Source organism: Limulus polyphemus, unplaced genomic scaffold, assembly GCF_000517525.1.
Source record: "Limulus polyphemus unplaced genomic scaffold, Limulus_polyphemus-2.1.2 Scaffold4130, whole genome shotgun sequence".
Lineage (NCBI taxonomy): Eukaryota > Metazoa > Arthropoda > Merostomata > Xiphosura > Limulidae > Limulus > Limulus polyphemus.
The window spans coordinates 3,729-14,444 of NW_013669740.1; the positions used below are offsets into that span (position 1 = coordinate 3,729).

At 31.1% G+C, this 10,716-nt stretch overlaps 1 protein-coding gene across 1 annotated transcript in view; it reads right to left on the minus strand.

The window, feature by feature from the left end:
• The window catches only part of LOC106470638 (ribonuclease P protein subunit p14-like), a 10,693-nt gene extending 1,247 nt beyond the window's left edge, over positions 1 to 9,446 (minus strand). The window contains exons 1-4 of the mRNA XM_013931203.2: positions 9,283 to 9,446; positions 7,730 to 7,826; positions 4,725 to 4,801; positions 3,296 to 3,374 (exon numbers count right to left, since the gene is read on the minus strand). Of these exons, the coding sequence (XP_013786657.1) occupies positions 3,296 to 3,374; positions 4,725 to 4,801; positions 7,730 to 7,826; positions 9,283 to 9,404 (375 nt within the window). The 5' untranslated portion in view covers positions 9,405 to 9,446. The remainder of the gene's footprint in view (positions 1 to 3,295; positions 3,375 to 4,724; positions 4,802 to 7,729; positions 7,827 to 9,282) is intronic.
• Between the last annotated feature and the right edge of the window lie 1,270 nt (positions 9,447 to 10,716).

Consider the following 10,716-nt stretch of genomic DNA (forward strand, 5'->3'; position numbering starts at 1 on the left):
GAAAGGACTTGTATCGCTGAAGTTTCTCGGAAAAGAATTCTACAGGAAATTAACAAACAAGCAGATACGTAACAAGGGCTAAGTTATCATTAAATTAAAAAATAATAGAAAATAAACTTGTAGTCATTCTTTCATATATTTAAAAAATAAGAACAGTGGAGAGTTAAAATTTATTCAATAAAGAAATTTTATTTATTTAAATTTTACATAAAAATGTTTACAAATCACAGATTTATATTTTGGGTTGATGTCAGTGGGTTTCAAACAAAACCATTAATGTTTATTTCCTGAATTTTTTCTGAGCATAATATAGCACTCATTCAACCTCTGGAAGAAATTCATATTAATTTTGAACAAAATAATACTAATTTGACCCTGTATCTTAAATACAAAGTGTTGTTTTACTGATTTTTGGACAAACACAGTTTTTCAATCTTGGTTGCCATGGTGTGATGTAATTGCCTATATCTCAACTTCAAGAAGTCTTAAGCTAATGCTCTACACATGTAAAGAAAGTTCTTTTTTTTTGTCTATTTTTCAACTGTATAAGTCATTATGGCTATTTCAGTAGAGATTAGATCAAAGTGATAAAAGCTTAGCTTAGCTATCTTGCTAGGAGAAAAGCTATTTGTGAACAACTTCTAACATAATAATCCAGATTTTTTTTAAAGCCTGATTTCTCATTTTATACTTTATTGGAGTTATGCAAAAAATGAAATGCTTTCGTGGAACAAGATGAAATAGGCTTAGTTAAACTATTTTGTATGTGACCATATCAAGTTTTGTCTCAATGATATAGCCAATATGTTTGGTCTTATTTTCATTATGCCTTATTGGTTTAAGTAACTGCTTGAATGGGTGAAGAAAATCAACAAAATCATAAAAAATATATATATATAAATGAGAATAAAAATGGTTTAAAATTTATTATATACATTAAACAATACCATCTGATTAACAATTATTAAACAAAGATATTTTGGCATGGTAAATATATTATTTGTATTGTAATTGCAGTAATTGCAAACATGGGAAGTCTGCTTGTGTTCTTTTTCAAATCAAAAACAGATAAAATTTACTATTTTATAAAATAAGAACTTTATAGGAAAGTTAAACGAATGTAGGGAGACATAAAAAATCAGGAATTAAAGTATGCAGCAAAGGTTAGAAATTTTAATTGTTTCATTCAAAAACTATCACAATAAAACCTTTTCAAAATTTCAAAAGCTGCAGTTTCATACAAATACCACCTATAAAAAAAAGAAAGATATTTCATTTGCAGAAGCAACATAATCTGTAAAAATGTTTCTAAAGTTTTTACCTATTTCAACTAATGTTTTTTTAGAATGCAATAAAAGAAAAGCTTTGAACTGAAGCATCCAGGCCTGTTAAGAGTTAAAAAAGGTACCCAACCTTATATGTTTGATTTTACTTATACTTTCAGAAATTGACATTAAAATATCAAAGATATTCTTAGAGAAGTTTAGTTTGCCTATTCTGGGATTTCTTATTTATTTTTGCATGCTGCTGAAAAAAACCTAAAAAAAAAACACATTGGGGAGAAGAGGTTCTAACCTATATCTACATCACTATAAAATAAATAAGATGGTTTTAGAAGAATTTTGTAGCTTGCCTACATACTGGCTACCCAGAGCCCCAGTAGGGATGAATAAAGTATTCTAATACAAAGTTTACAATACTTGGCAGTAAAACAGAAAAATGTTTGTTTTATAGTTTCTTTTCTAGTTCGTTTCAATGTTCATGCATTTAATTATACCTGTTTGAAAGCTACAAGAATATTCTTCTAAGAGAAGACATCAGGTAAGTTTATGTTTAGCAAGTACATAAGCAGTGGCAAACCATAAACATGATTTAATTTTTTTTCATATTGTTCTCAAGTTTATTGCATTCAAACAACACAAACAAAACAACTTATTATTTGCTGGAAAAAAACTACATTTATTAGATGTAAATTGATCCCAACCAAGAATATTGTTAACAAAAATCTTTATACCTGGCCTGACAAATGTAACAATGATGTTATTTTGAAAGGTGAGGTCATAGATCAGTTTTTTATGGGTTTTTTTTTACAATTTATTGCTGGAAGTGATAGTTTCAATTAATGTATCAAAGAAAAATATGTTAATGAATATCATGTTAAAACTGATTGGATATAAAAAAATTAAATTCTAAGATGAAAGGAAGTATTTTAAAGTATTTTCCAAACAGTGTCTAAAAGCAAAACTTTGAAAACTCCACAACCTAAACAAAAGATGAAATTACTAAATTAAATTATATTAATTTTTTAATCAGAAACTATATACTGTTTAGAAAATTTGTGGATTTCATGCAATTTGGTTACGTCCAGAACTTGTATCACAGATCTGGCCAGTTTGCCTCTTCATCCACATATATTCCTGTTAATTGCTCAGAATTCCTCAACCCAACTAATTATTAACCCTAACTAATTATTACTCAATCCATTTTTATCATTAAAATGAGTTAAGTAATATTTGAAGCTGTTTAACAAGTAACTCCTAACTTACTCTAAAATGCACTACAAGAAAAGCACTTTCCTTATTTCCTGTCATAAAACTATTTAACCTCCTCAAAATGGCCTGAATCATATACCTCGCTAAGCAAATTCTTATTGTGCTGTTGTATGTGCTCTACCACATACTCATCCTTCAGTATATTTAATTAGGTAACCCTTCACTTGAAATGCCTAAAAAAAACTCCAAATTCATTAATAGTTATTATTTTAAATCTATTTGATGCAGTTAGCTGTACCATTTGATGTAACCAGTTTCATAAGCCTATACCTTCTACAGTTCTTCTACACAGTAAACCCACAATTTCTTACCTTAACTGTGTAACAGTAAATTCATCACAACCTGCTTCCTTCACTCTAAATTTACTACAGCAACTCTGCTGAAGGCAAAATTGAATTTTTACTCTTAATACCCATGGTCTACAAGCTACACCGTTAAATTTTAAAGCTTTCAAATAACTGATTTTTGGCAAATAATTCCCAAACAAGATGTATAATGTTCAGAAGATGACAACTGATTAAGACATTATGAAGATGTCCTGTAGATAACCAGAATAAAACAAAGCCAACAAATCTATTAGAAAAGCACATACAATATATTACTTGGAAAATAGTAGGTTTAATTATCATATATTCTGCCTCAAAAGTATACCAAAATACTTGGTTGACATAACACAGAAATTATTTTGATTGACAAATTTGCATTTTTTTTGATGGGTCAAAAAATATCAAAATACAAGTTACCTTGTTAACTCTGAAAGCACACACTTTTCCCCCAACTTCTGAACACATTGTCAGAGAGCTCCACAACTTTACCAAATCTCTAGAAGGAAAAAGTTAATATACAGAACTAAAAAAAAGAAAGCTTTGAGAATTCTGTAATTCATTAACTAGGACAATATGTAAACCTTAAAGACACTAACAAAAATCCCCGTAATTCATTAACTCTGAAAATATGTAAGCCTTAAAGACACTAATAGAATTCATTAACTTGGATAATATTTCAACCTTAATCACTCCACTTCAATCATAAACTTTCTCAAAAAATAATCTACTGATGTTAAGATTCTTTAAATAAAAACAAACTGGATCTAAACTGTCTTTAAAATGCATGTAGTAGTTAATATTTTTTTCTGCATATTCATCTGCCATTATCAACCTGTTGAAATTATTCTTTTAGCATTTTCACTCAATTTCTACTAAATGTAGACATAGATAAATGTCCAATAGCTAGTTGTGCTCAACATAACAAGTTGACAGTATCAATGCAATACCTGTTTTTGTATTTTAATGGTGGGACAAGAGGACAGAAATTTTGACAGGGTAGGAGTCACCTTCAGCTTAGACAGTTTTACTTTTATAATAGGGTGGTTGGCCTGTGGAATGGACTGCTTTCAGATGTAGTAAAAGGGAAGGCTTGATAAATAGTTAAATGATCTGGGCTGGATGAGTTTTTGTTTTAAGTGAATGGGACAGCCTCAATGGGCTAACAGAGTCCTTTTTTGCCCCTTACATGTTATATTGATAATTATCTGTAAGTGAAACATGGTGACTAAGACATTTATAATAGCTTCAACTAGCTCAGTAAAAACACATCAAGTCAGACTGGGAACTACTTATTAAGACATAAAGACAAGTTACACACTGGGTAAGTGACATCCACATGTTAAATGGCAAATCCAACAAGTACTGGTAGTTTATGTTATTGCCTGTCTAAGTGGTACTAATAACAAAACTACTTAAGCATAACTTTTTCTCGTTTTCTAACTTGGCAATGAAGCATTTATAAGCCACAGCTCAGCATACATTGGGTCACATGTTTACATTAATTAACATCACAAACAAATCATCAATAAAAACCTATGTTCAATAACACGTGACGGTTGCACTACACCATACACTATAGTTTAAGCTTAGCCAAAATGATTGCACACAACATAAGAGGAAACTTGCAAATTACCTTGTGGGTGTGTAATGTAACAAAAGTACAATGATAAGATATGTAATGATTATGTACCAACATACTGTTGCATCTGAAGGAAGAATTAATGGTAAACTTAATTCCTAATGTTATACTAATCTTAACAAATAATCTTGGACATTAGCCTGACTACAAACAAACAAGCTGTAAAATATCAAGTAATATCGTAACAAATTTCATAATTTTACTTACCGTTCATAAAACCTGAGGATTGCTCTCCGATTTTTCTCTCTGTATTTCACTACATCAAACACTATTGATGCACCAACCTATTAAAATCCCCAGAAAATAAACAGTATGCAAGATAAACTAAGACAATTTTCAAACTAAATAGAAATGCTTGAAGTAAGATAAAAAGTTAGATTATTTCTCATATTTGTGGTTACAAATCGCCAAGTCTCACTCATCAGGTTATCGTTACTAATGGAATTTCTTAATGATCAATTTTAATGTTTTTAATGTTAATTACCTATATATGACTATACAATTTGTTTGTGATACTAAAAAGTAAGGATAGACAATGAGAGTTAGAACTTGGATAAGAACTTTATTGCTCAATAATAAGAATTACAGATGGAAAATATAACCAATTATCTATGAGCATCAATTAGTTTCCCACAAAATACTCAATTTATCAAAATATCATGATTAAATCAATTAATGTCATGAATATAATCAGCTAATGGAAATTAGTGTTTTTGGTTATTCAAGTAATTAAAATATTGCCATTATGTTTCCCCATCATTATTTTAAATTAATTCGAGGTTGTTCAGCTTAATCAATTAGTGCCACAACTCACAAAAAATAAACTGATCAAAAGTTTTGTTTCCAATTATTATTAATTTTTATTATTCCACTTATCCAAGTTTCATGTGAGAATAATTAATTAGTTGGATGTAATCGATTAATGAACATAACAAATAATCAGTTATAAAAATCCAATAGTACCCCAGCTCTAGTAGGAATAAGTAGCAACATTAAAGAATAAACAGTGTTATTACAGACAAGATAACTAAAATGTACGTGTAATAGTAAAAAAAGAAAAAGTATGGTGCCTAAAACTATTTATATAACCTTTCAAAGCTAATAAAGTTTTTAAATTTTATACAATTCTACCTAAGTCACAGTTAAAAATTGGTACATACTTTTTGTTTTTTTACTCTGGTAAGAATGAAGGCTAGTAAAATAATTTATTATTTGAATTAGTTGAGCTAGATGTATAATTATATCTGTACAAAAAAAAAATCTAAACTTAACTCAACATTACTTGATAAAATGGAAGATATCTGCAGTTATTATTTAAGATATATTTGAAAAAAGTAGAGCTTGTTTTCCAGAATACAGTATTGGTATTAAAGATGATAATATTAAAATCAAATGCAGTTAATTTTCAAAGCTTTAAAATGAGATATATTTTCAACAACAACAACAACAAAAATTCACTTAAGTTATTAATATCAAATACTTTGCCTAAAAAGAAAAGGAATGTACACTAATTAACCTGTAAACAGATATTGATGGTCAGAGTATAAATTTAAGGTGCAAGACATTACAATTCTTCGATATATACATCACAGTACATGAAAGATAGGTAATTCTCAAGTGTGCTCCACAAATTGGTCCAAAGTGGAATAGCAGCACCATTCTTACCATTAATTCTGATGAGTTTTTTTGGTGGGAGGGGGTAGGACTGGTAGGTGGTCTGTGGTGTCTTTTGCCCCACCAAAGTGATCCACAGATAAAAAAAAGTTTGAGAACCAATGTGATAGATAGCTATACTGCTGTATATTAATAAAGTGGAGTTTGCAATATATAAATATACCTTAAAATGTTCATGTATCAGCATTTATTATGGCTGAGAATGTCACCTAATATGCCTACTAGTGTGTTTACAAACACTATATAAAGCATTGTATTGTAAAAACAATTTTTTGTCATTTCCTAAGCTTTTAGAACAATGTGATCTGTCAAAAATGCCTACCATTAGTCTTTAAGTTTGAAATGTAAAAAAAAGGAAAGTTTTTACATGTAGATATCAAATATTCTGTGATCAAGACACACAATAGTGTGTTGTACAGCCAAAACAACCTGCATGACAAAATTATGTTATTAACAGGCGTGATAGTTTACCAATTTTCCACTTTCTGTAGCTCAGACTGTGGTAATCCAAACTATCCCATATTTTCAGTGGAAGTGCTCTCGTGGACCCTTATTTCACATATCAGATTTCAAAGCAATCTAATAAAATACACACAATATATAAAATCTCCAATTTTGATTGAAATTCCTCCTAGTTATTTTATTCTTTGTAGTGGTCACACCTAAAAGTTATATGATAAAAAACATACATTGATGAATTTCCTTCAAACTTAGTACGCTGATAAATGTTTATAACCTACAATTAGGTTCAAATCTGGTCTGAATATTAGCCACACGTGCAAAAACAACTCAATTTTAACCCAAATTTTTATGCATGCCCATACAAAGTCACGTGAGCTATCAGCCTGAAATTTTTACCACAGTTTAATCTAAGGAAAAACTACTAATATCTATTTTAAAGAATCTGGTTGGTTCTATAAAGTATAGGTCTGTTCCAAATAATAGGGTTGTGAGCCTAAGGCTAAATATTGGTTACTACTGAGTGTCACTTTTTTACTTGCTGTGGTTTGTTGGTGCATATTGACCAAAAGTCATGATATTTAATCAAAAACACCTTAGGTGTGAAAAAAAGGTGTGACCGAAAAAGAATTGAGCATGTGACTTAAAAGAAGGAAATCAAAATTGGTGGCCAAACTGGTAGCTAAACTTATAGCATTGATAAGACTTTTACAACAAATATTCATTCATCAGTTAACAAAGCTGAATTTTTGGGTAAAACAAAATACACTCCTAGCTAAATAATGAATAAATATTTACTGTAAAATTCTTATCAATGCCGCAAGTGTAACTACCAGTTTGGCCACCAATTTTGATTTCATTCCTTTAAGTTGTACGTTCAATCCTTTTTTTGGCTGTACCTTTTTTCACACCTTAGGTGTTTTTGATTCATGTTAAAATATACAGTTTACCATAATTTACTCTTAAGTTCAAATAAACATACATGGATAATGTTCAATCAAGCTACTAATTCTCATTCAGCTATATAAGCAACAACAGTGTGTCTATTCTTCAAGAAAAGTTTACATTTTATATCTCACCTCTCCGAATAAAAGTTTCAAGGAATTTTCAATAATGTTTACGAACATGCTGGAATCCACAGGTATTCCCCTGTATCCAAGCTCTTCTCCAAAATCTCTATTCCCATAGAAAAAAATATATACAGAAACATATAGATATTATATATACTTTTACATCTACATTTCTTTATGAAAAAAATGTAAGTAGGTTATTAAAGCTAGCAAATACTTATATTGTCATGTTAATGTATAATGTATTTTGACAGATTTTTCATGATGGTTATTACATATGAATGATGAAAATAATTAGCAAAGGTATAGAATCTTACCTCAAACTAAACTTTCAGTTTCATTATCAGTTGGACTTTACTTACTAAACCACCAGCAGAAATCACAGGCAAAGGTATCTGCAACTGAGCTGGTCTGACCAACAGGCTTTCTTCTTTTTACAAATCATGTTCATCTTTGGCTTATTTGTTTGTTTAACTTTGCACAAAGCTAATGAGGGCTATCTGCAGTCACCAACTGTTAACACTACTCACTGCCAGCATTTGGGACACTCAACTTATCACACTGTCACCTTCATAGTGCACTCACAGATCCAAAATGCAGAGTGAGATTTATTTATTTTTTTGGCAATGGTAGGATATGAACAAACTGAATCTGAGCTCCACAATCTGCCACACTAACCACTGAGCTATGCTTGCCTCTTGTTCTCTTAAGATCTTATAAAAATCACATGAAGAATGTACAATATTAGTACAAAGTATTAGCTTCTTAATAATTCTGAAAGAGAACTATTAAGACTAGTGTAGATTTTCATATTCTTATACCTATCCATGACAACATCATCAGATAAGCTATTTCAGTAATGTGAAACAATAAAGTGAAGCAGATATGGTTACAACTAAGTCAAGCTCAATATTCATTCTAAATCAGCCTTGCTTTTTTAAATCTGAATCACGTAAAATATTTTGTTTACAAAACAGCTCCAGTCTTACTTTTGAGTTATGAGCAACTCTAAATTTAGCTATTAATCTACTGCACACCCATAGCATTCAAGTTTCTGTTTCTAATTTTTTCATTTCATCGCTCTAATTAAATAAATTTTACACAGACAGTATATTAAGGCCTAAATATCCAATACTTTTAAATCCTCACATCAAGTATCCTCTAGTCCCTTGTTTGTTTATGCTATACTCTTGTACATAACATTCCTCGGTACAGTATAAATTAAATAAAAGTCTTACTTTGATTTTTATAACAAGGTAATAATTTTATTTTTACTTTTGAGCACATTTGTCGTATATTAAAACTTACACCATCTACCTATTTATACAAAGTGAAAATGGTACGCATACATTGTACGAAATTATAGAACTAGAAGAACATGATTCAGGTAATTCATGATTGACTATAGTAAAAAGGAAGGCATATGCCATAATTAAATTAAGTTAGAAGTACTGTATGTACAAAACAGTGAGTAACGTAAATTGTAATAAATACTGGGAATACAAGATTAGATCACAAAAAATTATTAAGGCAGTACAAGTTTCTATTTTCGCATAACTTACAAGGTAACATCCATGTAATTGTATTCGTTTATAACTTTTCTTTTTGACCTTTTGTATTCAAGAGTTAAGGTTCTTATATTTAATTTTCTTTGTTTACAAACTTTTCCACGTCTCCTAGACATACTGTTTCCATCTATATGATGAATATGACTGCCAGTGCTTTTGAAAAACCCACTAGAGGACGCAAGACATAGATAGCGCTGTTGTTAGCAGACAGTGTATTTTGTTATTTTTTTGAAAAAATAAGTGTTAATGTTCTATTTATTAGGTCGTCAAGAAACTAATGTCATTTTTTTAGACGAAAAACCTCAAACACCATATATATATCTAAACAAAACATTTATTAAATGAAATAGTCTCCATTCTTATCGATGATGCTTTTCCATCTAACAATCAGGTCGTTAATGCCATGATTACAGAAATCACTTGGCTTTGAAGCAAACATGTCGATGTCCTCTATAACACCTTCCACATTTGCATACGTTTTCCCATTAAGATGGTGTTGCAGCAAACAAAGAAGATGGTAATCTGATGGTGCCATATCTGGAAAATATGGTGGGTGGGGGAGAACTTCCCAACCCAACTCCATAATCTTGTGTTGCGTCAAACGTGCCACATGTGGACGTGCATTGTCGTGGAGAAGAACACCTTTCCGATTGACGAGTGAAAGGCGTTCCTGATGATGGGTTTGATTTAAACGTTCTAGTTGCTGACTATAAATCTCTGCAATGACAGTTCGCTGTGGATTAAGGAGTTCGAAATGAATTACTCCTTTGATGTTCCAACGAATGCAAAGCATCACTTTCTGTGGACGGAGTCCAAGTTTTTGGGTCGGAAGTGGTTCTTGTCTAGGACTAAGCCATTGTTTTTGTCAAGAATTGATGACACTCTTGATGCCCTGAGTGGAGCCAGGTGGTTTTCAACTCTGGACTTAAAGTCGGGTTTCCATCAAGTGAAAATGGCTGAAGCAGATAAATCTAAGACTGCATTTAGTTGTGTCCAATGTCCCTGGCAATACCGTGTGATGCCATTCGGGTTTAGCAATGCTCCAGTGACATTTGAGAGGCTGATGGAAAGGGTACTGGAAGGCCTACAATGGAGAATAGCCCTAGTGTACCTAGATTATGTCATTGTATTTGCAACAACTTTTGATGAGGAACTGTCCCAGCTAGAGGAAGTATTCAAGCGTTTGAAAGCAGAAGACCTCAAACTCCATCCCAAGAAATGCCACTTGTTCCAGAAAGAAGTGGTTTACTTAGGTCACATTGTAAATGAGCATGGTGTGCGAACTGATCCTGACAAGGTGAAAACAGTGCATGATTGACCAACACCAGACAATGTGCGAGAGTTAAGAAGTTTCTTGGGACTCTGTACCTATTACCGTATTGTTACAACAGAGGGGGTCACGTGATTCTAGGTAACACGTCATATTCT